Source organism: Alosa sapidissima, chromosome 16 (genome assembly GCF_018492685.1).
Source record: "Alosa sapidissima isolate fAloSap1 chromosome 16, fAloSap1.pri, whole genome shotgun sequence".
In the NCBI taxonomy this organism is placed as follows: Eukaryota; Metazoa; Chordata; class Actinopteri; order Clupeiformes; family Clupeidae; genus Alosa; species Alosa sapidissima.
Genome location: NC_055972.1, coordinates 2,294,509 through 2,322,214, shown reverse-complemented (window position 1 = coordinate 2,322,214; position 27,706 = coordinate 2,294,509). Strand labels below are relative to the sequence as shown.

Sequence of the window (27,706 nt, the reverse complement as noted above, 5' to 3'; positions counted from 1 at the left end):
GGGCTTTGAAGAGTCCATAGACATGGACTTTTGTTTTTATCTTTGTGTTATGGTCATTCTAGTCTTCATTATTGTCTTTGTGTTATGGTCATCCTAGTCTTCATTATTGTTATTGCCCTTCGGAGCTGGAAGAAGAGGATGTGAAGAAAGCTTGACTCATCCTTCAAAATCAAGACCTTCCTGTTTGAGCAATGGACATTTTTCACCATGTATGGTGCATACACGTGGGCGGGTGCTATCAAATTACATGTTACCCACGTGTCTAAACTCTATACTCCAGCTTCATGTTTTAAATGCCAAATTGTGTGTTTCCCACTGACGAGTCACTCTACATGCAACAGTCCTGATATTTTCATGTATGCCTAAAAATAATCACAGATCTGTGTATGTGCCCAAAAACATGAGTGTGTTTGGGGTGAGGGAGAGTGTACCGGTTATTTATTTATTGTTTTGACGTGTGACTGCTCTGTTCTTTGTTGAAGAGTGTGGGCAGAAATGGTTCATACCTGTGGCCAGGTGCCATCAAATTGATTGTTTCCCAGATTCCTTGTAATGGCCCCTGCATGAATACTGAAGCAACTGGACAAGTTTACTTGTGCTTTTTCTCCCATTCTATGTTTTATAATTCAAACATGATTTCAGATTCAATAAAGTGTTTGTATTTTCAAAAGACTGGATTGTTTTACATCATTGTATGCATGTGCCAGGCCCTATCAGTTGCTGGGGGAAATACATTGGTGGGATATGTATCTTTAGGGCAAGTATAATAGTATAGTGTGTGTGTGTGTGTGTGTGTATCTCTATCTCTCTCTTCAGGGCAAGTATAATAGTATAGTATAGTGTGTGTGTGTGTGTGTGTATCTCTCTCTTCAGGGCAAGTATAATAGTATAGTGTGTGTGTGTGTGTGTGTGTGTGTGTGTATCTCGAGGGCAAGTAGTAATGTAATAGTAATAGAGTGGGATACAGAGGACAGAAATATGAGCCTTTGAACATCATTCTGCTCTTTGTGTGTGTGTGGTGCTCCCCATACCCATTCCCTTAGAATGTATAGTCTAATGTAGTGTGTAAGTATTATATGTGTGATATTCAGTGGCATTTCATCTCTTGTGAGGAGAGGGGCAGTGTCAGCAGAAAACAAAGATTCTTTTGTTGCATGTATAGTGTTTGGACTCTGTGTGGTAATAAAAAGATTATTCATCAACTAATGGCTACTGCAGCCCTATGAGCTATGCACCAAATAAGATGCACTTGCATTTTCAACTGACCCAGAATGTCAATAATAAACAACAATGTCAATTCAATCAATAGCCTAATGAAAATAAATAAATACAACCATAAGAAACACTTAATAAACTAAGTGCATGTGGAACAGAGGCCTTTAGACCCCTCTTATGGGAAAATATACTTTTAAAATATTATTTACCTATCTAGTTTAGGAGATAACCGGATGTTTCGTATGTAGATGTGAACCCTCACCTACGGAAGTACTCTGTTGACACCACTTTCTTGCAAAGCTTGTGTGTCTGGCTCCTGAGGAGATGTTTTCACTCGCCAGAACATCCGACATTTTTGGATGTAACACTTGAAACAGAGGGTTTCTGTAAACATATTTTTCAAAGTTCACACATGTAAGGGAAGTGTACTTTACTGATTGCGATGAGGCGCTGAACGCAGTTTACGGAAGCAGCCCACAGCTAGTTCCCTGCAGTTGCTAACGTTAGCTACGTTTGTTGTGCAGTAGTTTGAACAGTCTGCTAAGTTAACTTCGTCGCGAGGTAGCTTTACGTTTCATGTTATCATGATGTCACGAGATCCTCGGGGACCTCCTTTTGATCCCCGATTCCCAATGCATCCAAGGGGCCCTTTTCCACCAGACGGTCCATGGATGGAGCCACCTTTCCATGGTGGACCCGACCCACGCTTCATGCACGATGGTCCCCCGGAGCCATGGATGGGTCCTAGAGGACGAATGCCCCCTCATCCGTATGGGCCAGACCCATGGATGCACCATCCAGATATGGATCCGATGGGTTATGGACCTATGGATGACTACGGTCCACGTCCTGGTATGCGGCACCCTTACGACATGGACGGCCCACCATTACCTGGTGGACATTACCCCCCTCCGGAGTTTGACCATGGTCCTCCAATGCACCCTGACTATCCTCCCATGGATGGATATGGACCTCCTCATCCAGATCCGTATTTCAGGCACCCGCCGCTGCCCATGGATGACATGGAGTATGGCCCGCTAGAGCCTTACCCACCGATGCCCGGTAGGCATTTCCCCCCGCCGCCAGAGTTTGAGCACGGCCTTCCAGCACCACCGATGCACCCTGATTACCCTCCGATAGACCCAGGCATGCCGCCGCCTGTCTTGCCTCCACCCGGCATACCTCCCCCCGGCATACCACCGCCTGCCATACCACCCCCCGGCATACCGCCCCCCGGCATGCCACCACCTCCGCTACATGAATATGGTCCTCCCCCTCCGTTTGGGCCCCTAGACCCGCCCTTCGCACCTGTGGACCCTCACTACCTACATCCTCCGCCGTCGACTCAAAACCTCTCCGTCACTGAGGTAAGTTCTCTCTCCTGGTTGGACCAAAGCATTTCGTAAAGGTGCTCAGTACAGGACTGACGTCATTGTAACTTGTGGGTCTTGTCATCAGACACCAGTGGATGCTTTAGCATTGTAACTGTTGTCTCCATCATTAAGTATGATATAGTGAGAAAAGCAGCTATAAACAAGTGAATCCATTATAGTTTACTCTACCCAGTTGACAGGTATTGAATTGACTGTCACTGACTGACTGGCATTGACATTCTTTTTTGACAATGTGAAATAAAGAAGTCAGAATGACCATACAACTCTATGTCTGTCGGTCTGTGTACATTTGAACCCACACAGAGAGTTCAGTGCCCATTCCCTGGCTAGTCTTATCTTCAGTCTTGTGATGTATTGTTATTCAAACAGTTAAATTCCTTCTTTGTTTACACAAACTTGGCCAATAAAGCTGATTCTGATTCTGAAACAGCTATGCAAAAGCATGATCACGCAAATAGTGATGCTAATATTGCAGTATGATGGATTGTGTGTATATCGACAAAGAAGAATTTTCACTGGTGTGTGGTGTTTGTACAGTAGGGCTCTGTCTAGTCTGTACTGCACTGCAGTCATGATTAGTCTGTACTGCACTGCGGTCATGATTAGTCTGTACTGCACTGGCTCTGTCTAGTCTGTACTGCACTGGGGTCTAGTCTGTACTGCACTGGGGTCATGTCTAGTTTGTACTGCACTGGGGTCATGTCTAGTTTGTACTGCACTGGCTCTGTCTGGTCTGTACTGCACTCACTGGCTCTGCCTGGGTTATTGTTGGTATTTGGGAGGCTGCTCTGGGTGATTCATGAACGAATATTCCTAAAATGTGCAGGTGATGAAAGAGCGTGACATGCTGAGGAAGCAGGTGGACCTCAACAGGAAGAAGGAGGTTGAGCTGGTGAAGGAAGTACAGGACTTACGCACGCAGCAAGGTAATAGAAAAGAAGTCGTAAAAAAGAAACATCTGAAGCTGTTGTGTTTATAGAGTTATATACAGTTATATATATATATACAGTTACAGTATATTTATTTCTTCTTTAGGTCTGTCTACTTATCAATTATCTTTGCCCCCCAACACACTCACACTCACACTCTCACTCTCTCTCAAAAACTCACACACATACATTCTCTCCCTCCCTCCCTCTCTCTCTCAATTTTTTCTCTATTTCAATTTCATTAGAGCTTTATTGCCGAAGCAAACATATATCAAAAATCAAAACAACTGATACAATATCTGTTTAAAAAAAGAATACGAATAAAAAATAATTAAAAAATTAAAAAGAGAGTGTAATAAATAAAACTTATAATGGTACAGTATACTATACAGAATAGTTATCAATGTGCCATCATGGGTATTGATTATTGATAGAAAGTAAAGTATGCCACAATCTGGGTCACTCACTTCCTCAATTGGGGTGTGTCATGACCAAATGAGTCCAGTTCAACAACAACAAAAACAAAAACGAAGTTAACTATAGAATATTTGTCTTCGGTGTGTCGCATAGACGTCGTCATCGTCTTGCTGTCCCCCCTCCATTCTGTGATTGGTTCCTTCGTTGAGGTGAAAATCAGGTCCATGGAATCCAGGCTGCCTAGCACCTCGAACAAAAATCGTGTGCAAGGCATCATGGGAAACCCAGGCTAAGACTATAGAGCAACCTCTGGAAATTAGTGTTGCCCTGAACTCCAAAACATATTGAATCGGACCAATCGGGTGCAATCTCTGTGAGGAATCTGGTCAGCAACAACTATGTTTAGGTTGCTGTTTCTCCTCCTAAATCTCTTGGCTATTTATGATGACTTCTTGAAGAGGCCAAAAGCCCAAACACGAAGTTATCAGACCAAAGAAAAAATGGAAACTTTCCTGTTTTCACACAACAAGCGTCTGAATGAGGAAGAAAAACATCAACTTTTTTTATCCAAACTTTAATGCGCAGCCACACGCACATTTGGCCTTCAAAATCATATTTCTATCTTGTTTTACAGTAAGATACGTCAATGAGTGATAGGTAAGAGGTTATTAAGGAATGTGTTCATGGTGAAATTAGAAAATACATAATTTAGTAATTTCTCGACCCTCTCTGCATTCGCTGTATCTCAAATGGATATACATGACATATAGGACTCATTTGGCCGTGGCACGCCCCAATTTATGACATGTTAACAGGCACTGTGCAGCTAGTTTTGCACAACTTGTGTGCTCTCCCAGTAAGTATGAGAGCTTGTCTTCATTTTCGAATTATTTAAATTGAGGTATAATCTGAATTGATGGAAATGTTCCTGACTCTGCTGAATTTACTGCATTCAGTGAGGTTGTGGTTTTCGTCTTCAACTACTCCCTCACTACATGCAAACACTTTCCTCCCAGGGAGTGTTCACTGAATCTGTAGGATGTTAGTCATTGTCTTTGTTTGTAGTTTGTCATTTCTTTTAAAACACGATATTCATAAATTGTTTTTGATTTTTTTGGAAACATTTGAATTTGTTGGATTGCGCTCTCTCTCTCTCTCTCTCTCTCTCTCTCTCTCTCTCTCTCTCTCTCTCTCTCTCTCTCTCTCTCTTATCCCCCTTTCTCTCTTCTTCCTCCCCTTAGCGGTCCTCCTGAAGAAGGAGAAGAAGAAAAATAAGAAGAGGAAGCCGGAGGAGAAGGAAGTGCCAAAGAATCCGCATCTGACGGTGATGACCATCAGGGTGGAGATGGTGGAGACCAAGCTGGTGATCCTCCGGAAGGAGACCAGCGCCATGGTGACCAGGATGGCCGAGCTGGACGAGGTGGGTCTGACCATGGGCCTCCCCCCCCTGCCACCGCCCCCAGTGTCCGGCTCCGTCGACCTGCAGGACCTGCCCTTGCAGATGGCCAAGAAGAAGAAGACCACCTTCGCGAAGCCGAAGCCCCCCACTGCCTCCACCACTGCGTCCGCCTATGTCAGCCTGGAGGACCTGCCCCTGCAGATGGCCAAGAAGAAGAAGACCGCCACTGCCCTCACCCCCTCCACGCCTGCCTCTGCTGCCACTGCCACCACCGCCCCAACAACCACACCAGAAGCTACACCAGCCACCGTCACAACTGATACAACCACCGCCCCAACAACCACACCAGAAGCTACACCAGCCACCGTCACAACTGATACAACCACCGCCCCAACCACCACACCAGAAGCTACACCAGAAGCTACAACAGAAGCTACAACAGAAGCTACACCAGCCACCGTCACAACTGATACAACCACCGCCCCAACAACCACACCAGAAGCTACACCAGCCACCGTCACAACTGATACAACCACCGCCCCAACCACCACACCAGAAGCTACACCAGAAGCTACAACAGAAGCTACAACAGAAGCTACACCAGCCACCGTCACATCTGATACAACCACCGCCTCAACAACCACAACAGAAGCTACACCAGCCACCATCACATCTGACACAACCACCGCCCCAACAACCACACCAGAAGCTACACCAGCCACCGTCACATCTGATACAACCACCGCCCCAACAACCACACCAGAAGCTACACCAGCCACCATCACATCTGATACAACCACCGCCCCAACAACCACACCAGAAGCTACACCAGAAGCTACACCAGAAGCTACACCAGAAGCTACACCAGCCGTCGTCACATCTGACACAACCACCGCCCCAGCTACCACCCCAACCACCGTTGCGTCTGATTCTACAACCACACTAGCCACTGACTCGGTAAAGGTAAACTACTGGAGAAATAGGGCCATGTGTGTAGGCGGGCTAGTTTATATAATCAGTCAATTCAGTGCAGACAGCATTATTTTTCTACACTGAATGCCTACAAAGAACTGAAAACAACTTAATTTGTAATTCAGACATTTTAATTTTATTCAGACATAACACTTTTAATAAAGTTTGTAATTAAAACATTTCAGTGTGATAATAAGCAAGACATTGTGTATAAACATTTCTAAAACTGATAGTTCCGGTCCTTGATTGTGATTGGCCGAATCACGTTCGATGCCGTTGTAAAATCCAGCACAAACATACACCCTGACTTCATTCCACTCTATATTACTGTGCTATCATAACTTCATACAAAAGTTAAAGTAGCTGCGTCTCGATGTTGGCCACCATTCAGAGGAAAAAATATTTCTTGGCGGAAGAATGATTATCTACTGTAGGAGTAACTCGTTATATTTCTAGTTGCTGTACCTTTTTTATGAAACTTTGCCAGGTATTTATAGTAACAGTTTTAGAAAAGCAATAAGCCACTCGAGTCCGTAGGTTACGCTATTGACTTGAATGACGGTAAATGTCCAGTATATTGCACATCACACATCCCATGTCCTCTTAATCTTGGATGTGCATATTTTCCTCCGGTGTGTCTCAGGCCTCAGGTGATACAGAGATGGACACAAGTGCCGAGACAGCTCAGGTGGAGAGTGCCCAAGCAGAGACTGCCCAGGCCTCAGGTGATACAGAGATGGACACAAGTGCCGAGACAGCTCAGGTGGAGAGTGCCCAAGCAGAGACTGCCCAGGCCTCAGGTGATGCAGAGATGGACACAAATGGCAAGAGCGTCCAGGCTGAGACTGCAGAGGCCTCAGGTGATGCAGACATGGCCACAAGCACCGAGAGCTCCCAGACCCAGACCACTCCGGTGCAGAGCGCCCAAGCAGAGACTGCCCAAGCAGAGACTGTCCAGGCCTCAGGTGATGCAGAGATGGACACAAGTTCCGAGATGGCTCAGGTGGAGAGCGCCCAAGCCCAGACCTTGGGTGATTCAGAGAAGGGCACAAGTTCCGAGGCTGCTCAGGTGGAGAGCACCCAAACAGAGTCTGCAGAGGCCTCAGGTGATTCGGAGAAGGGCACAAGCGGTAAGAGTGCTCAGGTGGACAGCGCCCAAGCAGAGACTGCCCAGACTTTGGGTGATTCAGAGATTGCCACAGGTGCCGAGACCGCCCAGGCCTCAGGTGATTCGGAGATTGCCACAGGTGCTGTGACAGAAGCAGAGACCACCCAGGCAGAACCGACCAGCAGCCTGGTGAAAGAGCCTGACAGTCAGCCGGCATCCTCTACTCCCACTGCCTCTTCCACCAAGGTAAACAACAACAGCAGCAGCAGGATGGTTTCATTAATTACAACTTAGGATTCCAATATCTCATTTCTCTAACTGTAGTCAAACGTTTGGCCCAAAATTACTGAATGAGTGAAGCCTGCTCCCATCTTTGTGTTTCCAAATAGTTAACATCAAAGAAAGTGTTTTCACTGATTACAAGTTACAGAGGAATACAACATCTTGGGCTGTATTTTGGGCAACAGCGCATGGCGTAAAGTTTGTTATTCACCCGCGCAAAGTTGAATTCTGTATTTTGCACGTTTATTTTTTAAACACTGCGCCCAGGGGTGTGGCAATTAACAACTTAGGGAGGGGCCTAGCGCGTTGTCTAAAAATCGCTATCATACACCACCTAAACCTGGTCAGAAGTCAATGGCGAGTTGTTCATATGCTATTTTAAGAGCGCATGTCAACAGTCATATTGGCAGGTGCACGCACCATCCTTCTATCATTCATGAACGCACACAAGCGCACGTCCATGCAAAGCATTACAAATTGCACGATTACAATGGGAAACATAATTAGAATAAAGATATTACGAAATACTGTACATCTCATGATGAGTAGTTATTCACTATCATTTGCAAACGAGATATAAGCAACTCCTCTGCAGGATAAATGTTGTTTTATTCAGTCATTTGAGCAATATTAGGGTAAGTGTTGCTTTTTCCAGCCTATGTTTTCGATGGTAACCCATTGTCAGTCAATAGTGAAAGTAACTGCATATAACTGTCTTCGTTGACTGACACCTTGGTGAAGTTAGTTTCACTTTGCCAATGAGTTCAAATAATAGACGAGTGCAAATGCGTGAAGTGACGATGCACTTTAGAATGTCATGATAGGGCCCCTTGTTTAATTTCCTTGAGGTTATTGTCAAACGTGTAAAATAATGTCTGTCTTGATAGCTTGGATCCACAAAGTCATGAATGTTATGAATTGCTTGCCATTCGTTCCTGAATATTTGTCTTCCCAACCTGTAAATTGCACCTGCCTTGGCAGCTGTGGTCTGTGCTAGTATGCTAGTATGCTAGAGTCTGTAGGAAATGTTTCTCTTCATCGCATTTTCATGTTCCCCTGCTCTGGTCTTGTTTAAGGATGGGGACCCAGCGAGCAGCGGTTCCTCCAGCCAGCCGGGTCCAGTGAAGCTGACCCCTGCAAAGACCCCTGCTCCCCAGAGCAAAACCTTCAAACTCATGACCAAGTTCCTGCTTCCAAAGAGGCCCAAACCGGCTCCTCTGTGCCCTGCTAAGTAAGCTAAACCAGTTCCACTGTGCCCTGCTAAGTAAGCTAGACCTGCTTCACTGTGCCCTGCTAAGTAAGCCAGACCTGCTTCACTGTGCCCTGCTAAGTAAGCTAAGCCAGTTCCAATGTGTCCTTCTTAAAGGGACAATGTGTAGAATTTCAGTTGTCTTGGCTGAAAGGCCAATAATGTCCACGATGTCACTCTTCTATTGACTTGCATTTATTTGGCACAAAGTGGCATCATAAAAGAATTATGGTTATTATGTTAGGTTATGGTTATTATGTTAGCTGGTTAGTATGCTAACTTTAGTGGATAATTGGGCAGCACAGAAAATAGCTTTTGATATTTTTGATATTGGGTCAAAACAGTTATATGTCACATCTGTGTGCTATTTCTACAAACTCTTTGATTGTTTGAAGATAGTTGGATACGTTTGAAGATAATCAGACGCGTTTTAAGATAATCGGACACCTTTTAAGATAATCCGACACATGTTTTAAGATAATCGGACACATTGCACCTTTAAACAACTTTTCAATGGTGTGTGTGGTTGTACCACTTGCATTAATTGAATGAAAAAAGAAAAATAATGACCGCTTTTTAAAAGAATGTCTTTAAACAGCACGGCAGTGTAAGTGATTAATTTGTGGTATCTGGCAAGATTGAGCCGTGTATCACGTGACTGATGTGTGTTTGTAGAGCACCAGCTGGACGCTCAATGGGGGCCATCCTGTCCATCGGGGTGAGTACAGCCCACTGAACACGTTTGAAAATGTGCAAGATGTCTTGTTTTACTTAAGGGGTCCCTTATTGACAGGCGAAATCAGTTAACAAGCAAAGTGATATGGTGTGTTGGAGCGTTAGCAGAATTAGCAAAAAGTTTTGCCAAGTTTTGAAATCAACTGTACGAATCAGAGTCTGTATACAGTAATTTCCTGTATATTAGCCGCATTGTGTATAAACCGCAGGATAGTGTTTTATGCTAGTTAAAAAAACGAAACCATATTAACTGCCCCCGTGTATTAACCTCAAAGTTGAATAAATTTTGCAGAATCAATGTATAAACCGCGGCTAATATTTGGGAAATTATGGCACCCTGTTTTTAATCAAATGTAGTTATACTTTAAGCTTTGTCCATTAAGTAGATTACGAATCAGAGTCTGTACACCCTGTTTTTAATCTACATGTCTATTGTTCCTAGTTTGCTTAATTCACATATTTTAAGACCGTGTTAGTATTTCTTTTTAATGTTTTAGCTTTGAGGTTTAGTACAGGGGTGGTTTCACAGGGTGACATTTATACATTTTGCTACTGCCGCTGCTTCTAAGTGGTGTGCTTTTCAGGATTTTGAAATGCTGTTTCAATGAATTATACAAACTTAAAAATGTTTCTGGAGAAGCGCTGAATTATACAAACTTAAAAATGTTTCTGGAGAAGCGCTGAATTATACAAACTTAAAAATGTTTCTGACAAACTTAAAAACGTTTCTGGAGAAGCGCTGTTAATATTATAGTAGAAAGGGTTGGATCATAGCTGTGTTTCTTTGTCAGGATAATGACCTTGGTGTCATTGAACGGGCCGACAAAAAGACGTTTCCTTTCAAGCTGAGTGCTTTTGTGGGCATACCTACTAATCTGGTCCCTGGAGTGAAGGTGCACTTTACTGTCTGCAAGACTGAGGTAAGGCCTACTAGTAAGACTTTGTTGGTGTTGCAAGTAAACTAGATGAGAAAGATAAGAAAGAATAATAAGATATTTTTTTCTAGATATTAAACATTTCTGCGTTGAATGGCACCTTACGACAAGACCGTGGATATTTTTAATGCGATTCATTTCGGTCTCGTTGACAGAACCGCTACACCTACCATGCTTTCTTAATACTAGTACTGCTACACATTTCTTTAGGACTTGAGGACTGCAATAAACCTAGAAATTATTTCTAAAAAACAAAACCACAGCGGAAAAATGTCTACACTTCATGATGTATACACCTATTGCACTGTACACAACTGTACAATACTCCTTCGTATTTGAAAATAATTCTGTCCACACACACGGATACGCAAAATCAGCTGCTAAAGGCTGTCGTCGTCATGATCCAAAAATTCTGTTTTCCCTGTACACACGCAAACACAAAAATAATCATTTTCAGTGACCTAAAACAGCGTTTTCGTGTGTAAGGCAAAAATGCATGAAAATAACCATTTTTCAGATAACCCGGCTATGTGTAAACACCGCCTGAGTAAGACACTGAACCCCACATTACTCCTGAAGTGCTGATTGGTGCCTTTCATGACAGCCTCGTTGCGCCGTGTGTGAATGTGTGTGTCAGTGGGAGACGTAAATGTGTTAAAGGCCATGTTGCAGGGTTCATTTTCCAACGAATTTGCACAATTTGCTTGTTGGTAATAAACATTTAAACTGTTATCCATTGTATTTAATGATGTTGGGTATCACAAAACGGAATTTAATACGAAAAAGCAGGTACTATTTCACAGCGTTTGAAGTGATTCTCTTTTCCCCCACAATGCATTGCATTACGTCACCTTGGGGAGACTACAGACCAAAGCCCACCTTGAGACCCTTGAGAGTAACGAGAGAGGAGTAAAGAGAGACGAGTAAGGGATTGTTCAGCAGTAGATAGCGCATGATTATTGATAAATAGATAGGCTATAGATAGCCTAGATATGTATATAGACAGGTAGATAGATAACTAGATAGATCATGCTGGTCACGGGGGAGCTCCTCGACCAGCGGCCAAAATGCACTCGCTTCCCTAGTTACTGCAGCTCTCCACCACAGTTTCCATCGGGAAGGCACAGCCCACACAAGCACCTGCAAAACTGCGACTTGCCCATATTATCTCCCTCTTTGGTAAGCCGTACCCTGACGATGGCAATCAATCACGAGCAGTAGTTATCGAAAATATTCATGCTGAAGACACGACCAGCCTAATCGGCTGCGGCTAGAAACTAAGTTTGCAACAACAGGGGTGGCTCACAGGTGGGACTGGAAAGACATGAAAGCTAGCTATCATGATGCTTTATATTCTGATCTTCTGACTAAGTTTACCCGGTAGCCTACTTATCTGAACTAACGACATGATCACTATCACTAGATATAAAGAAAATGTAGACTTTCACTCGGTGCTGTTCACTGACAGTAACAAAAAAAAGTGTCGTAACGTTATCAGCATAATGCATTGAACTGAATAGGTGCATTATGTAGCCTCATAACGAGGCCTCTCAAATTGCATTAAACTAATATCGGAAGACATTGTTATCTTTGTTAGACCATAGGGTCGTTGTCATATAAATGCTGTAACGAAATTCGAAGTTTATGTTGAAAGTGTAACCGCGACCGTTTCCCATAGGAATAAATGTAAAACATACCCTCCAAAACGAGACCTCCCGAAATTCAGAAAAAAATTACTGAATTGATATCTGGCACCGTTATTACTATTGGTAGATCATATGGTAGCTGTGATATAAATGCTGTGACGAAATTTGAAGTGTAAATATACAAACTTTATGTTGAAACTGTAACCGAGATGTCCATTGGAATGCATTGAAATGAATGAAGCGCAGATCATGTAGTACCCAACGTGACGTCATCACCGAATTGCGTAAAAAAAAAAACAACAAAAACATTTAACATGGCATTTAACACCATTTGGAGACATTTTTAAAAATGATATAGCCTACATATATTGAGTGCTTTATGTAGCCTACCCATTAATCAACAGTGGTGGTTAACCTGCAACATGGGCTTTAAGCACTTTGGAGAAAGGTGCTATATAGATGCAGTCCATTTACCGTTTAATAAGTGATTCCTTCTAGAATTCTACGCAAACCATCTATAGTTTCAGTGTTCTCAATACAGACATGGGGAAAATCTCTGAGGGTAATTGTCACATCATAATGTGGAACTCTCGGTTCGCGAACATTCTAATCACATATTTGTGACCGTTCTCCTCAACAGGTTAATACGTGAGTTTATTGCAGAAGTTCTCATTCAGCGTTGTTGGCCTTTGTTTCTCACTGTGTGATGTTGACGCAGGAGGATGACGATTGTGCAACTGACGTGTGTGTCCCGTCTGGAGGCACAGAGGAGTTGCACGGTGAAGTGTTCGTCGGAGTTGTCACCAAGAGCATAAAAAACGCACAGGTGAGCGAGAGCCAGAGCTGAAACTTCCACTAGATTGAGATGAATCTTACTTGAAAGGATACAATGTAGAGGCAGAAAAATAATTGTTTTGGTTGAAAAAATGTCACAAAAATGATTTGAAAATGATTTGTTCCAGCATGTCAAAAAAGATGAGTGTAATGTAATATCTTGTTTGTTTGTTTGATTAGTTGAAAAACAAGGTGAAGCAGCTAAGGCTGGAGACATCCATCTACGGTACGGCAATGGAGCTGCCCTTCACCGAGGGCGACTGTGCCGTCACACTGGTCACCAATGACCTTGTGACCTTCCAGGTGGTCACCAGCATCGTCACAAAAACCATGAGGGCTACGAACATCCGGCCACAGGTTCCAGACACGTTCCAGGTCACCAACGAGACACGAGTCATGGTGAGGCTCCTATGTGCAGCTAAACTGAAATGGGCTTATTTACTGTAGATCTCCGTGACACTGATGCACATCTTTAGAAAAGAATGAGGTTACTTATGTTAGATCTCTGTGAAACTGATGCACATCTTTAGAAAAGAATAAGGTTATTTACGTTAGATCTCTGTGAAACTGATGCACATCTTTAGAAAAGAATGGGGTTATTTACGTTAGTGTGCAGCAAAACTGATGCACATCTTTAGAAAAGATTGGGGTTTTTACGTTAGTTCTCCGTGAAACTGATGCACATCTTTATAAAAGAATGGGGTTATTTTTACGTTAGTTCTCTGTGAAACTTATGAACATATTTTGGAAAGAAAGTGCTCTTGCCATTAGTGTGCTGAATGAAGCTGATGAACATCTTTAGAGAAGGGGTTATTTACGGTATTTTGCAGTTAAACTGATGAACATCTTTAGAGAAGGGCTCATTTACATTAGTTTGCCGCACAACTGATGCATATCTTTAGGAAAAAACAAGTTCCTTACATTAGTTTGCAGCGAAACTGATTTCTCAGTCATTGTTTGGTGTTTTAAACAAAAAAATGCCACAAAGCACCTTTAATGTTGGTTGGTTTGTATGGGGTCGCCTAGGTGGAAATATCGGATATTCATTACCGTTACAATTAGTCGCAATGGAGCTGTAGGTAAAAATTTATTTTCTGTGTTACAAACTTCTTGGAAGCAAGGACAAACATGTTCCATCTCCGTAACTGAAGCTGAGGAAGCTACAGACACCTTACACCATAACTGGGTTGAGCTACAGACACCTTACACCATAACTAGGTTGATGTATATATGACAGAAATGGAAATCAGGATTAGTCATGCAAAGGAAAAGCTACGAAGACCATTCCAGGAAAGGAACATAAAGTTACTCAAACAATGAGTTAATTTGAAGATGCAGCATTTAGATAGGGAAGAGATCAGAGTTGCCATTCTTTTCTAGTACTTTTAATGCCAGAAAAGACAGTTGAGACATATGTAAGACATTTCAGACATATGAAAGACAGGTATGATGACTAGTCCTGCCCTTCACGTCATTAAGCTTCCTCATCTGTCGAATGCCAGGGCGTGATCACAAGATTGGAGAACGGTGTTTGCGCCATAGAATCTGAGCGCTATGGAAATGTGTGTCTCTACACGGAAAACACCGAGAACCTCGGGGACGACAAATGGGCTGTGTCCGACCGGGTGGAGTTTACCAGGATGACGGTGAGTAAACGGCTCTCTACTCGGCTCTCTACACTCTTCTGTCCGCTCAACGTGCATTATACCTGTGAGCGCACGCTCGTTCTCTCCTCCCACCATATACGAGTAGCCTCCGCACACCTGGACAGCATATACGTGTAGCCTCCGCACACCTGGACACACCTGGACAGCACGCGTCATTACTCTTTCCACTAACTGATCTATTTTTACGACTTCTCTTTCATACGTCCAGTTGATGAAGGATCTGTTACAGAGTTGACCGTTATTTTGTAACTTAAGTGACATTGCATAGATTGACAAATTGAAAGTTAGCAAGTTTATTTAGGCAGTTATTAATGTCTTTCAGTGACTAGATAGAATGGTATGCTTTCACTCTGTGCTTAGAGGTTCAGCTAGTGTAGTCGGAATTAGATTTATATTATTTTATCAGATTAAGAACCCTTCACCATACCTGGAGATTGACATGGTTTCAGTTAGCCTAATAGTTGGATTGATTTGCATTGAGAGATGATCTTATGAAAAGTACCCCATGCCAATCTTTAGGTATGGTGAAGGGTATGTGATGATGTGGGGCCATTTTAATTCCAAAGGCCAAGGGAACTTCATCAGGATGCATAGTATCCTGGATCCATGAAATTAATGGCCTTTAAGTGGCCTGTATTTTAAAGAAGAACATTTATTTATTTATGATACATTATTCATTCACAAAAAAAATTGGTGTCCTTAAAGGTTGAATTTTTCCTAATTTTTTAAATAAAGGCATTAAGATTTTTAGTCAACTTGCATGGGTGTGTAAACTGTAGGCTGATGGATCAGGCAGTAAGGGGTTGACTTAATGTGAACTAATCACTATTGATTTCAGCAGCATCTACTCACCAGGGTTTTAAAGAGTTCTCGTCTCCCTATAAAACATTAAGACATTTACAGTTATGAAATATATTTATTCTCTAGACATCTTTTGCTATTACTAGAATGATACTGGAGATTACAATGTTATTTTGTGCAAACTTGCACTTCAGTTTGGTCTTGCAGACCCATTAAGCGAGAACTGTTTACCAGTAGTAACATTAAGCTGATAAAATAACAGCAATACTGTCAGGCGTTCAAATTAGCAGTGCCATGTCCTTCCTCCTTTAAACTACACTACCCACAATTCTTTTACGTTTCATTTATTTCATTGTCCAAACATTGTCATTTTCTTTGTTTTTGCAGGTGCAAGGAGTAGACATGGCCGTCAGAGTAAGGAAGCTTCCAGAGGGGATGGAGTCGTTTAATGACCTCGCCCAAACCGACGAGGAGGAGGAGGGGGGAAGCGATGAAGAAACTTCAGAAGAAGAAGAGGAGGAAGAAGAAGAAATCGAAGAAGTAGAAATGGAAGACAATGTGGGTGAAACCGTGAAACATGTCTCAGTGAGGGTGAAGCCTGTACAGCTGCTATCTTAAAGGACAATTCCGGTATTAAGCACTTTGCACACTTTAAGCACATCCAAAACAAACCAGAAAAGGGACTCAAAGTGCTAAATACCGGAATTTTCCTGCTATCTTGACGAATCCTGTACAGCTGCCATCTTAACGAAACCTGTACAGCTGCTATCTCAGTGAGACTAATGCTCCATTGTTAACAGTATAGTTCTGAAAACCTCCATTATATTTTTGTTCTACATTAGTTTTGTTTTAAGCGTCGTTGAGTATTTTCTCTTATACAGTTTCGGCAGCTGCATTCATTAAGCTACTTATGGTGTGTGACAAAAACTCATGTGTTCGTTAGGAGGTTAGTGCAGTTTGTGAGGTATTATTTACATTTGTAGTTTGCGGCTTTCAATTGCAGGTTGTCGAGAGTGAACCGGAGCCAGAACCGGAGTGTGAGCCCGTCATTGAGGACGTCAGTACGGAGAAGTACGACGGAGTGGTGCTCAGGGTTCCCACCAAGACGGAAAAGGCCACGGTGAGTGGAGCATGATGGGACAGGCACCGCACTGCTTACTGGGAGATCCCATAGGAAATGGAATTTCACCTGTTTCTCACAAGGGACCCTCAGGGGGGGAATAAGGAATAGAAATAGCTTGTTTTTCTTCTCAATTTATTACTGAACTTAAACTAGAGCTGGGGTAAGAAAAGGGCTATTCCTGAAAAATAATTTGAGAGAAGCTGAGAAGTAATATTGCTTGTAACTTATCACCATAATCATATTGTTGAAAGTAAATGAAATGGTTTTGTAGGTTCTTGACCTTGGCAGCGTGAAGATCTCTGTGAATGACGAGGAGAAGAGACTGACCTTCGGTGCAAATGATGTGCTAACTAAGGCCACCATGCTGGTGGGGGACAAGGTGCAGCTGAACATATCCACCAACCCAAAGACAAAGGCAGAGAGGGCTGTCAACGTGCACTTCCGCAAAGGCTTCCTGCGTATTCTCACAGAGCAACGCAAAAACGTAAGTCTTGCAAATTCTCACCACAAGTTTGAACACTGAACATGAAGCAGTTAACAAAAGTGTTAACATAACAGAATAACATAATGCTTTTGTTTTTAATTGCTTTTGGACGGGAGCTGCCAACAGTTTAAGTTGATCAATTATGTACACAATGTTTAGTTGATACATGGATGTTGGATGATGTCCCGCAGTCCCCTATTTTAGGATGTAGTTGTCTTTGTCACTTATGTAATGTGGACATTGTTGACCATTAGGGCGTTGTGATTGAGCTGGAGGAGTCACATGGATACATCAAATACCCACAAGACCCAAAGTTGTTTTTTGACCTCAACGAGGTGATGGAGGAGAATCAGCTCTCCGTCTCTGACAAGGTGGAGTTCACCGTGATGCCGGTGAGTGTCCCTGCACGGTGTTGCCATGCTGCAACCCGAATTCCGAAAAAGTTGGGACGCTTTGTGAAATGTGAATAAAAAAAATGCTATGATTTTATGTCAAATCATGTCAATCCTATATTTAATTGAGAATAGTTCAAAGACAACAATACTAACTGTGGAATGAGAGAAACTTTACTATTTCATGGAAAAAATATAAGCACAGTTTAAATTTGATGCCAGCAATGCCTCTCAAAACAGTTTGGACGGGGCCAACAAAAGGCTGGAAAAGTGGTGTGATGATAAAGACAACAATAATTAGGTGATCTGGAACCATTATTGGGTGTTAAAGGAGAATTCCGGTGTGATATTGACCTAAAGTGTGAACGTATGTCTCATAGCCCATCTCGGCTTGTCCCCTGCACTCCAAAATCTGGCGCTAGTTAGCCGATGCTACCAACAGCTTTTTCAATGGTGGTGCTTCGGCATCGGGCTAGCCATGCAAATAAATCACTGTTTTACACCATTTACGAGGCTCAATGTATCTCCACACTTCATTGGTAGACTTCCGAGGGCCCTGACATTTAAAACGAGACATTGAGAACTTTGAAAAAGCACTGGTAGTTTACTTACAAGACGATTTATGCAGACAGTATCTTCACGAAGTTTAGCGTTTGCAGCCATCTTGAATTTAGTCACGATAAGTCGAGCGACCAGTAAGAATGAACAGGTATGATAAGGGATCAGATTCCAAAAGTAATTCCATGGAAATGCATGGAAACTGGAATCCAATCCATGCATTTCCACAGAATTATACAACACATGCCAATGTTATTGTTTCATAGCATATTTGGGAAGAGCATTGGGTTATATTGTATTTGATCATGATGACTGTGATGCTGTTGCAAAGTGGGGGCTTCCTAGCCTGGAGATTCCAGACCCAAATCTGAAAGATTACGGTCTGGCCACGAATAATGTAATGGCCCAACTTGAGGGGCGGCACCAAGCATGCATTTGAAAATCTCAATGCAAGTAATTGGATAACACTATGCGACCAATGTTAACTGACTGATTCCGGACACGCAATTGGATAACACTGCGACTGTCGTCTGTTTAGCTCGCCTCTGGCCCACCTATATCAGATACACAGATATGATTGTTTCCCCGTGATGCAAGGGGCAAAAGTTATGTGCATCATTACTCATTGCCAGAGTCTCTCGCTGAGCAAATGCTTCCACGGGAATTCTGGATTTGCAGGGGTAGGGCCTTCCTGGAAACAACAGAACTCAATAACCCAGTGAGTTTCCACCTTCACCTTACATCTTTCTCCCCACAGAAAACAGAAGGAGTTGGGAACCAAGCCATCCGGGTCAAGAGGCATGTGGACCGAAAATTACCGCCTAAATTAGAGGCCTTGGTGGCAAAAAATAGAATTAAGGTAAAATGCTTTATAACTTAATTGTCCATTCTGTCAAATCATTGATCTGTTTTCATTTAGAGATAGATAGATAGATAGATAGATAGATAGATAGATAGATAGATAGATAGATAGATAGATACTTTATTGATCCCCAGGGGAAATTCAAGGACATTATTGATCCCCAGGGGAAATTCATTTGACATCAGATGTATGTTATGTATCTCACTGAGTGATTGATTTATGAATTATCATGCTTTTATATGATTCACTTTTTTATTATTATTACAAGATTTGTTCTATGCTATAGACCCCTATGGGAGTCTGAAATAAACAGTGAATTGAATATTCTATAACAATCTGATTGCAGAAGAAGATGACCATTAAAATCTCAACTGAGCCAAGAGACCAAACTCCAAATGATGAACTTAAACCTGGTACTGTGGACTCAGACACTGTGTGAGTTTTAAAAACATTTAATATGTTTATAATTCAGGGCATTTGTCTGTGGTTTACATCCAAGGCAAAACAATGCTGTAAAGGATACTTGTTTGAAGCCCAATAAAATGCTGACCATAGATGGGATTGATACTGACAAGTTTGACATCTTTATTGTCCCACAGAAAGACGGACGTCTTGCCAATGCGAGCAAAGCCAAACCCTATGAGCACCAAGATCACAATGCTCAGAAAGGAGGTGATTAAGAAGGAAGCAGAGGAGGCCAAGCGCTCCAGGAGTGAAGACCGCTCGAGTAATAACGACAGTCCGAGGGAAGACCGTCGAAGTCGCAGTCGTAGTCGCAGTCCTACCCGTACCTCAGCCAGCAGTCCTGGCCGGGACGGTAAAAGCGAGAGCCAAGACAAGGCGAATGGCGGCGAGGCAGACAAACGAAGCCTGAGCAAGGAAAAGAGGGAGGATGGGAATAGGGAGAAGATGGAGAAGCCCAATAGAAGTCGTAGCGGAAGCAGAGAGCGCTCCTACCGATACAGGGGCACTTCCAGAGGCGGAAGCAGGGAAAGAAGCCGAGACGGAGATAGGGACAGGGACAGAGAGAGAGAGAGAGACAGAGACAGAGAGAGAGACCGGCAGAGGGAGAGAGACAGAGACAGGGAAAGAGATAGAGACCGAGATCGCGATAGGGATAGGGATCGGAGCAGCCACCGGAGGACTGGTCATAGTCCAGTGCGATTGGATACAAGATACTTGAGAGGCAGCAGCACTGGAGACCCTGCACACTGGAGAGGCAGCAGCAGTAGCCGGAGTCCCAGTAGAGACAGCTCAAGCTCTCGGTCATATTACAGGGACCATCCAAGCTCTGATCCATATGGGAAGCCTCCTTATGGACCACCAAGTTCTGATCCATATGGGAAGCCTCCTTATGGACCACCAAGTTCCGATCCATATGGGAAGCCTTACGGGCCACCAAGTTCTGATCCATACGGAAAGCCTCCATATAGACCACCAAGCTCTGATCCATATGGGAAGCCTCCTTACGGGCCACCCAAACCGTATGGTGTGGACGAGGAGTTGATGAAAAAGCAAAGGGAGCTGGAGGAACTTAACGAGTTGATAGCCCGAAAGAAAGCATTGATAGGCCTTGAAGATGAGAAGCCTAAAGCACCTGCTGGCATGCCTAAGGAGCGCCTTGGCTGGGGGTCAGAGCCTTTGGGCTCGGACGAGGAAGAGACTCTCGAGTGGTTACCTCAGAACAGCGCAAGACGTCAAGCTGCCAAACCAATCAAATCCATTCTGAAGAAACCCAAAGAATATCCTCCTCCTGACGTTCCACCTCAGGTCACTATTGCTATAGATTATACGTAATACTTAAAACACCACCTCAGGTCACTATTGCTATAGATTATACGTAATACTTAAAACACATTGTTACACACTTACTATTATTATAGTTTCATACTTTTAATTTTAGAACACTGTTCATTATAAAATTACACTTTTTTTTTCTCTGTGTATCATACAACAGACAAGTCTTAGTAACAGTTTTGTTGTTGTTTCAGATGTTGTTGCAGCCTAAAAGCATGGAAGATTCCTCCAAACCACCAGCTTCGCACTACTCTTACGACAGAACCCATCCAACGTCTGCTCCCCCAGGTCATCCTCAGGACAATGCTACTAGGTATCCATTGAGTCACCTTCACTCAGGCCAAACGTACTCATACCGGGAAGAAAGGTCTTACCGTGACCCAGACCCTTACAGTCACCATTCTGCTTCTGGTCATTCTCAAGTTCATCACACGGCCTCACCTCCTCCCGCTCGCTACGGTCAACCCCTTCCTGACCAGCGCCGGCCAAGCCCAACTCAGAGCTCCCAAACACTTCCAGTTCAGAGCTCCCAAACACTTCCAGTTCAGCAGCTGGAGGCAGATTCCAGAGGCTGCGCGGCCTCCCAGATGCAGCGTTTCCTTAGTCTGCTCAACAAAGGAGTGGATATCAACCAACTTTCCACGCTGATTAGAGAATCCATGGGGAAGAACGCTGCCAGTAGTAGTTCTACTACACCACCGGTCAGGGAAGGGTCGTATAAAGATGACCGGTACGATCCCTTCAAGGTCGATGAAGAGCAGGACCACAAGCAGAGCAAGGATGACCTGCTGCCCCATGAAAGAGCTATGGAGGACGGCAGTGGATTTTCCCGAATTCTTGGCCTGAGTCTCGAGCCGCAAGACAAAGGCTCGCCATTGAGGCAGAGTGTAGAGAAGGAGAAGGATCCGTCCGGCAGCACGGCAGTAGAGGTGAGCGCCAACCAGTATGGCCACCAACCTGATCAGTCTGAAACATCAGTGCCTTCTGCCCAGTACAAACAAACCCCAAAGTCTAGCCTGACTCAAGATGAGTCGATGCCACCAACTGCTGGCAAAGAGAAAGAGAAGGAACAGTACTTTGACAAAGTTCAGAATCTTCTCAAAGCCATCGGCCTGAACCTCAACTCTTCAGAGGTGACCCAGCTAACAGACCGGATGAAGGAACGGCTTTACGGCGCTAAGACCCGAGAAGCCTCTTCCGAGTCCAAAGGGAGCAAGCACTCCTCAAGTCGCCACCAGAGTCGGACTCACTCAGCAGACTCCGACCCCCTCCGCTCAGCCTCGCCGGCCAAGAGAGCTCGTCGAGAGGAGCAGAGGAGCCAGTCGAGCCTCTCGCGGCGCAGCAGCGAATGTGACCCAGAGGACGTCCGCAAGCGAAGCGCTGAGCCTGGAGTGACCCCAGACCGCAGTAGCTATACGCCAGAATCCACCAGTCAGAAATATGACCCCTACTCATACTCACAGGATTCCAGGACACACACTCCTGACCCTGCCTACCCCTCAGCTGCGTCCAGCGCTGCCCATGCTGCCTCCAGCACATCATATCCTCACTCGGCCACAAACCCCAGCTACCCTTACCCCTACCCAGGCTCTCACTACCCCCAGTCCTCTTATGCTTCACATTATGCTGTTGGTCATACTAGCTACTCAGCCAGGGCGTATGACCCCTTCACTTATTCGGGTGGACACTCGTATGCCCCTTCAAGTTCAACCCATGCGCCGTCGGCCGCCGCAGCTTCCCCCTCTTCCTATTCAGGAAGTACTGCTTATCCCTTGAATCCAGAAGGTAGTGATCCCTATACCCCCCTCCAACCCTCAGGAAGCTCCTCATACTCCCTCACAGAGCCCCAACAGGTGAACCAGGGTGATTCAAACGCTGGCCGATGCCTTACTGTTATCGAGCCAGTCAGTAGCGAAACCATGAGTGACTTAGTCAAGGCCAAGCAACCCGTGCTGACGGAGGAAGATGTGAAAGCAAGACAGAAAGTAAAGGTAAGCTAGATTTCTTCCTTTTTTCTTTCTTTTTTTTTAATGAAAAGAGTTTGTGACATCAGGGCAGTTTAACCTTTCCTCACAATATTTCACTTGCACAATAAATAATATAATAGCAAGGACTATCACTGTACCTCGAGTTAGCCACTTGGTCATACTGAATAACAGTAACAAAATTAGCTCTCTTATGTGTGACAGACTACCTGATTATGTTTGAATTTTTCAGTATAAATTAAAATCATAATGAATAGAAGCAGATATTCAAAAAATGCCTTATAGTACTTAATGTATTGAGCGGTGATGTATTAAGTTAACTTGTGAAGTAAGATTGCTCAGTGTGTATAGCTAACAGTTAGCTTCAGCCTACTCAAAGAATGCTATATGGTTAATAGCTAACCATTCATTTAGATATAGTTAGAGTTAGTTAGCTAGGTAGCCAAAATAAATATGCAGTCAAGATAGTACTTAGTCACACTAGATGGTACAATAACATCTTTTTACTTTTCCAGTAGACATACCAGATAGTAAAAGAAGAGGTGAGATATACAAAACAAAACCTGAGTTCCCAGCCTGCAACTTTAATAATTGTTGTCTAGCATTGGACATTTGAAGGCACGGTACAGTGCCTGGGGCAACCACTTGACAAAACCGTGTTATGTGATAGGATGTGCTCTGACTAAGATTTAGCTAGAGAGAGAGAGCTAAGAGCGAGCTACACTAGCTAAATCTGAAAAACTTAGTGATTTTGACTTTTTGCACTTCAGTATTCATAGTTTTTTACTCACAAACATCAGGTTGCTCTGAAAGCAGCTTTCTTCCCTAGATGTTCTGAATGTTTCTGCAACAATACACCGAAGAGCCCAAACGAAGGTTAAAATGCATGACTAGATGTCATGGCTAAGAATGTTAAAGACTATAAAGGCATTCAGTCTGATTAGTCTATTGTTCATAGAATAAATACTAACTTTTAAACTTTACATTTGGAACATAGTATTGTATTTTAGATACTACTGTTAGTCCAATAGGTTGTTGTGCTATATAGTATTGTAGGCATCATTAGGCCAGGGTCTTCCGTAATACCAAAGAGTCAGAATTACTGTTGAACCCCCGCAGGGTTTGGTTTGATGATCCAGGGATGGCATGCAGGGCTTTAGCTGCGTCCAGTCTTGTGCCTCTTCCTCATGACACTCAGTGTGAGTTGTATCTCCACGTTTGTTTTGCTGTGTAGATGGACCAGTACACACAGAAGATGAAGGAGAAGCATGAGAAGTTTATGGAGGCCATGAGAATCTCTAAGCGGACCCAGGGGAAGAAGGAGCCTGCAGGTATGGCCCGCCACTATGGAGGGATGTACATGCCCCCATGGTCTTATCGATGTATATGCCCCCATGGTCTTATCCTAGCCCGACATTATAACTTCACAGCATGGCGGACCCTGACATGGTGCTCTTTAGCTTGAATGTTAAACAACGCCAGCTAGCGCTTGTGACAAATTGGTCACAAAAAGTAAATGTATATATATTAGGGTGCACAAGTGTAGTTTAGTGCATCATCCAGTCAACACAGTGATGTCCTTTAATGTAGTTGTTCAGGTGTGACATTCAGAGAGTTTATGTTGTGTAGTTGTGGCAGAAATACATAAACTGCAAATAAAAAAAATATGTAGTTTGTTCAGGCAGGCCAAAGTGAGGTTTGACCTCAGTAATTCCCTGCTAGGCATAGAAATGGCTAAATTTGTTTGCTTTAGCTATGTGTTGCTTACCCTGTAAACTGCTTTGCAACCCACATCCACTCCCACTCTTTTGGTCATGCTGTGTTTGACTTGTGCAACATCATGTCTTGGGGCCTGCTGCCCTGTACCCAGTAGAAATCTCTTTCTGCTGATCTTCCTTCCCTACGTTTTTCAGTCGTACGTCTATTGTTACAAGCAGAATTCCATTAGAATCAATACAGCTATTTACACCGGCAGTGCTTTATGTACATATTCCGCCTGACCAAAGCATATTTTTTTTAATGTATCTGTCCTATTTTTAAACATATGTGAAGCGTATACATATTAAAACACATTGTTAAATAATGTCAGAGGCAAATGTTTTATTCAAGCCTACATCTTGCCTGCGGTTTAGATTCCCAGTTAGGTTTTATATTTATGAAAGATCTCTGTAAGTTGCTTTAAATTGAAGAACTCTTTGACTAAAGACTGATTTGATGATCACATAAATACATAAGAAGGGATGTTCAACTTTTGAAACTCATCGCTAACTTGTTGCTTGTAAATTTAATCAGTACAGTTCTTTCTGTACCATTGCAGTTGATCTGAAAGAGCAGTAATTGAGAGTGAATGTCACAATTTTCTAGTCTGTTAGCACTAGCCAGTCAATTAGCTTGTTAGCGCTAGTCAGCTTTTTCATACTCAAGACATCTGTACTCAGCCAGCCAGCTTGTTAGCACTAGTCAGCTTTTTTATACTCAAGACATCTGTACTCAGCTGCAGGCAGGGCATTGTTTAACAGGTATCTTGTGTACTGTACACTGTTTAGGTTTCGCTTGCTTTTTAATTTTGTTTTAAGGGTTATTGTAGGTATGTCTAGTTCAATCCTTGCCTTCCACATCTATGCTAACTCCCTATTTATAATGTTGATAACTAATACAGTAAAAGACATACACAATCTCCGCGTTGTTAAAAGATAAATTCAAACTCTTCAGTAGTATCTTATAGGGTAGGTGCCCTTTGATTCGTTGTAAAAAAGTCATGTCATCATCTTCTATTTTAGTCTTCACTAAAAAATGAAAGTAAACCACTCTGATTTTGAAATAAACTGCTAGTAAATGAGACTACTTATTGCCAGGACAGCTGATGATGTGACATTGCATGCGGTAGTCCGCTGTATTGTTAATGAGTAGGGCACACCTGATGTAATTTTGCCTGTTCTTTTACTTAGCTGTTAATGGAAAGACTAGTTTCTATGTCTCAGGGTAAGATGCACATGTTCACCTAAGAAGAATGTGATGTGTATTGGACTATGGCGTCTGCAGAAGGAAAGGGTTATTGAATGTAATCAGCACTGTTGACATGATCTAAGGCTTACATTTCAATGTGCTCTCTTACAGCTGCTGTTGTCACAGAGATGAAGAATGTGTGGATCTGTGGTCATTCTCTTGTGGACTGGGCTGAGAAAAGGGCCAAGTCTCCAGAGGTTGGCGTGGAGCTGGGCATGGACCCCAACTGTGTGCGTGTTTGGTGGAAGGGGGTCCAGGGCATGACGTGGGACCAGCTGGTGCCCCAAGTGCACCAGCTGAAGCTGAACTGGCCCAATCCTGACCTGCTCATCGTCCACCTGGGGGGCAACGACATCAACAAGAGCACCTCAGAAGAGCTGCTCAGCTCCATTAAAAAGGACCTGGCCTCCATACACAGTATCTTCCCCAAGTGTAGGATAGTTTGGTCTGACATCCTGCCAAGGCGCTTCTGGAAGGATGGCAGTGGTATTATTGAGGATACTGACGGTTCAGTCAACTCTTTGGTTGGTGTGATCAATCGCCAAGTTCATGCCATCGTATCTGAATTAGGGGGCACGGCAGTGACCCACGATAACATCGGGTCCGGCCTTTATCGCCCCAATGGCATCCACCTTTCTAAGGGGGGCATTGATACGTTTAATATGAACCTTCAGGACAGCCTGGAGAAGTGGGAGAGTGAGGCGGCTCAGAAAACAGAACAGGGTTAAGGGGGGTGAGGGAGATGAGCCACATTTTGGGTTCGTTTGATTGCAGTCTTAGTTCCAATAGCCTTTTTTAGTTCTCACCTTAATGCTGTAATTGAAGTACATGACATTTTAATGTATTTTGTGTACTAGACTTTATTATTAAAAGTCTTAATGTGCAAATGAAATGGATTATAATTGGCTGTTTTGGTTTTGGGATTTAATTTTGTCATGAGAAAAATTCCTTTAAAAAAATAAAACAAGAAACTATCTGTTTTGATGGTCGTTTGTAAAGGCTGGTTGGAATTGTTCTGAAGTTTAAATGCATTAATGTACACTTTCTATATGTGGATGCATTAATGTACACTTTCTATATGTTGATGCGTGCAAGCCATTTCCGTCATTATGCTATTTTTCACATTGAACTGCAGAACTGCTGTATGTCAAGTGTAGGCCAACACTGCTGGACAATATCAGAGGAGTTGGTATGTATAGGGCAAAGGATAAAAACAAGTCAGTTTAATGAAGTCTTTAATAACACAAGATTACGACATTACTCAACAAAAAGCTGAATAAGATACTAGACAGCATGGGCCATAGTCAGGCAAGGCAAGTTTATTTATATAGCACATTACATACACCGGTGGATAGTAGGCATTTGCAGTTTATTATTTAGAAGTATATTATTTTGTAATGCATTATGTATATGCCCTTTCCTATCTGAGGAGCACTCACTTTGCCCGTCGATCTCCAGGTTTTGTTTAATGTTTACGGTTTACTTCCCTTCAGGATATATCTGGATACTGTTAAGTCTACTGATGACGCAATATGTTGAGAAGCAGCACAGCTAGCAACTTGAGATATTTTTCAGGAGTTGAAATGATGTTTCTTCCTTAGTGCATGTTTTATGTGTTATCACCACAGATAACTTATGCGTACGCTCCTAATGCTCCTCTTGTCTCTCACCTGTAAAAGTCTTCCTGTTTCTTTATCTTCTTCTATAGCAATGCATATTTAAAATTTTGCAAACCAGTAGCTGTGATCTGATCAAACGCATACCTGCCTTATAGCTTTGTGTAAAATAATCCCATTCAGTTCAATCTCCTCTTTTGTATTCTGTGCACAGAAACACGTTGACATGTCTTCATTTAAACCTTTCGGCCGTTACACTCTGAACTAGCAACACGTTGACATGTCTTCGTTTAAACCTTT

General features: G+C 43.1%; 1 protein-coding gene across 5 annotated transcripts; it reads left to right on the top strand.

Moving 5' to 3' along the window:
• The first annotated feature begins 1,470 nt into the window (after positions 1-1,470).
• On the top strand, positions 1,471-26,771 carry LOC121685732 (titin homolog). 5 transcript variants are annotated; one of them, XM_042066446.1, is made up of 20 exons: positions 1,471-2,582; positions 3,436-3,535; positions 5,197-6,311; positions 7,045-7,680; positions 8,793-8,947; positions 9,641-9,683; positions 10,492-10,620; positions 13,000-13,107; positions 13,296-13,514; positions 14,618-14,761; positions 15,971-16,141; positions 16,587-16,703; positions 16,978-17,190; positions 17,445-17,582; positions 18,898-18,999; positions 19,349-19,437; positions 19,602-20,772; positions 20,994-22,790; positions 24,019-24,115; positions 25,902-26,771. In XM_042066446.1, exons 1-20 carry the CDS (start codon positions 1,800-1,802, stop codon positions 26,516-26,518), a joined length of 7,944 nt encoding a protein of 2,647 aa, XP_041922380.1. In that variant the 5' UTR covers positions 1,471-1,799; the 3' UTR covers positions 26,519-26,771. The 5 variants fall into 5 exon arrangements, with proteins under 5 accessions (XP_041922380.1, XP_041922377.1, XP_041922379.1 ...); XM_042066443.1 differs by having other exon boundaries at positions 6,970-7,680; XM_042066445.1 differs by having other exon boundaries at positions 5,197-6,317.
• Positions 26,772-27,706: the final 935 nt, after the last annotated feature.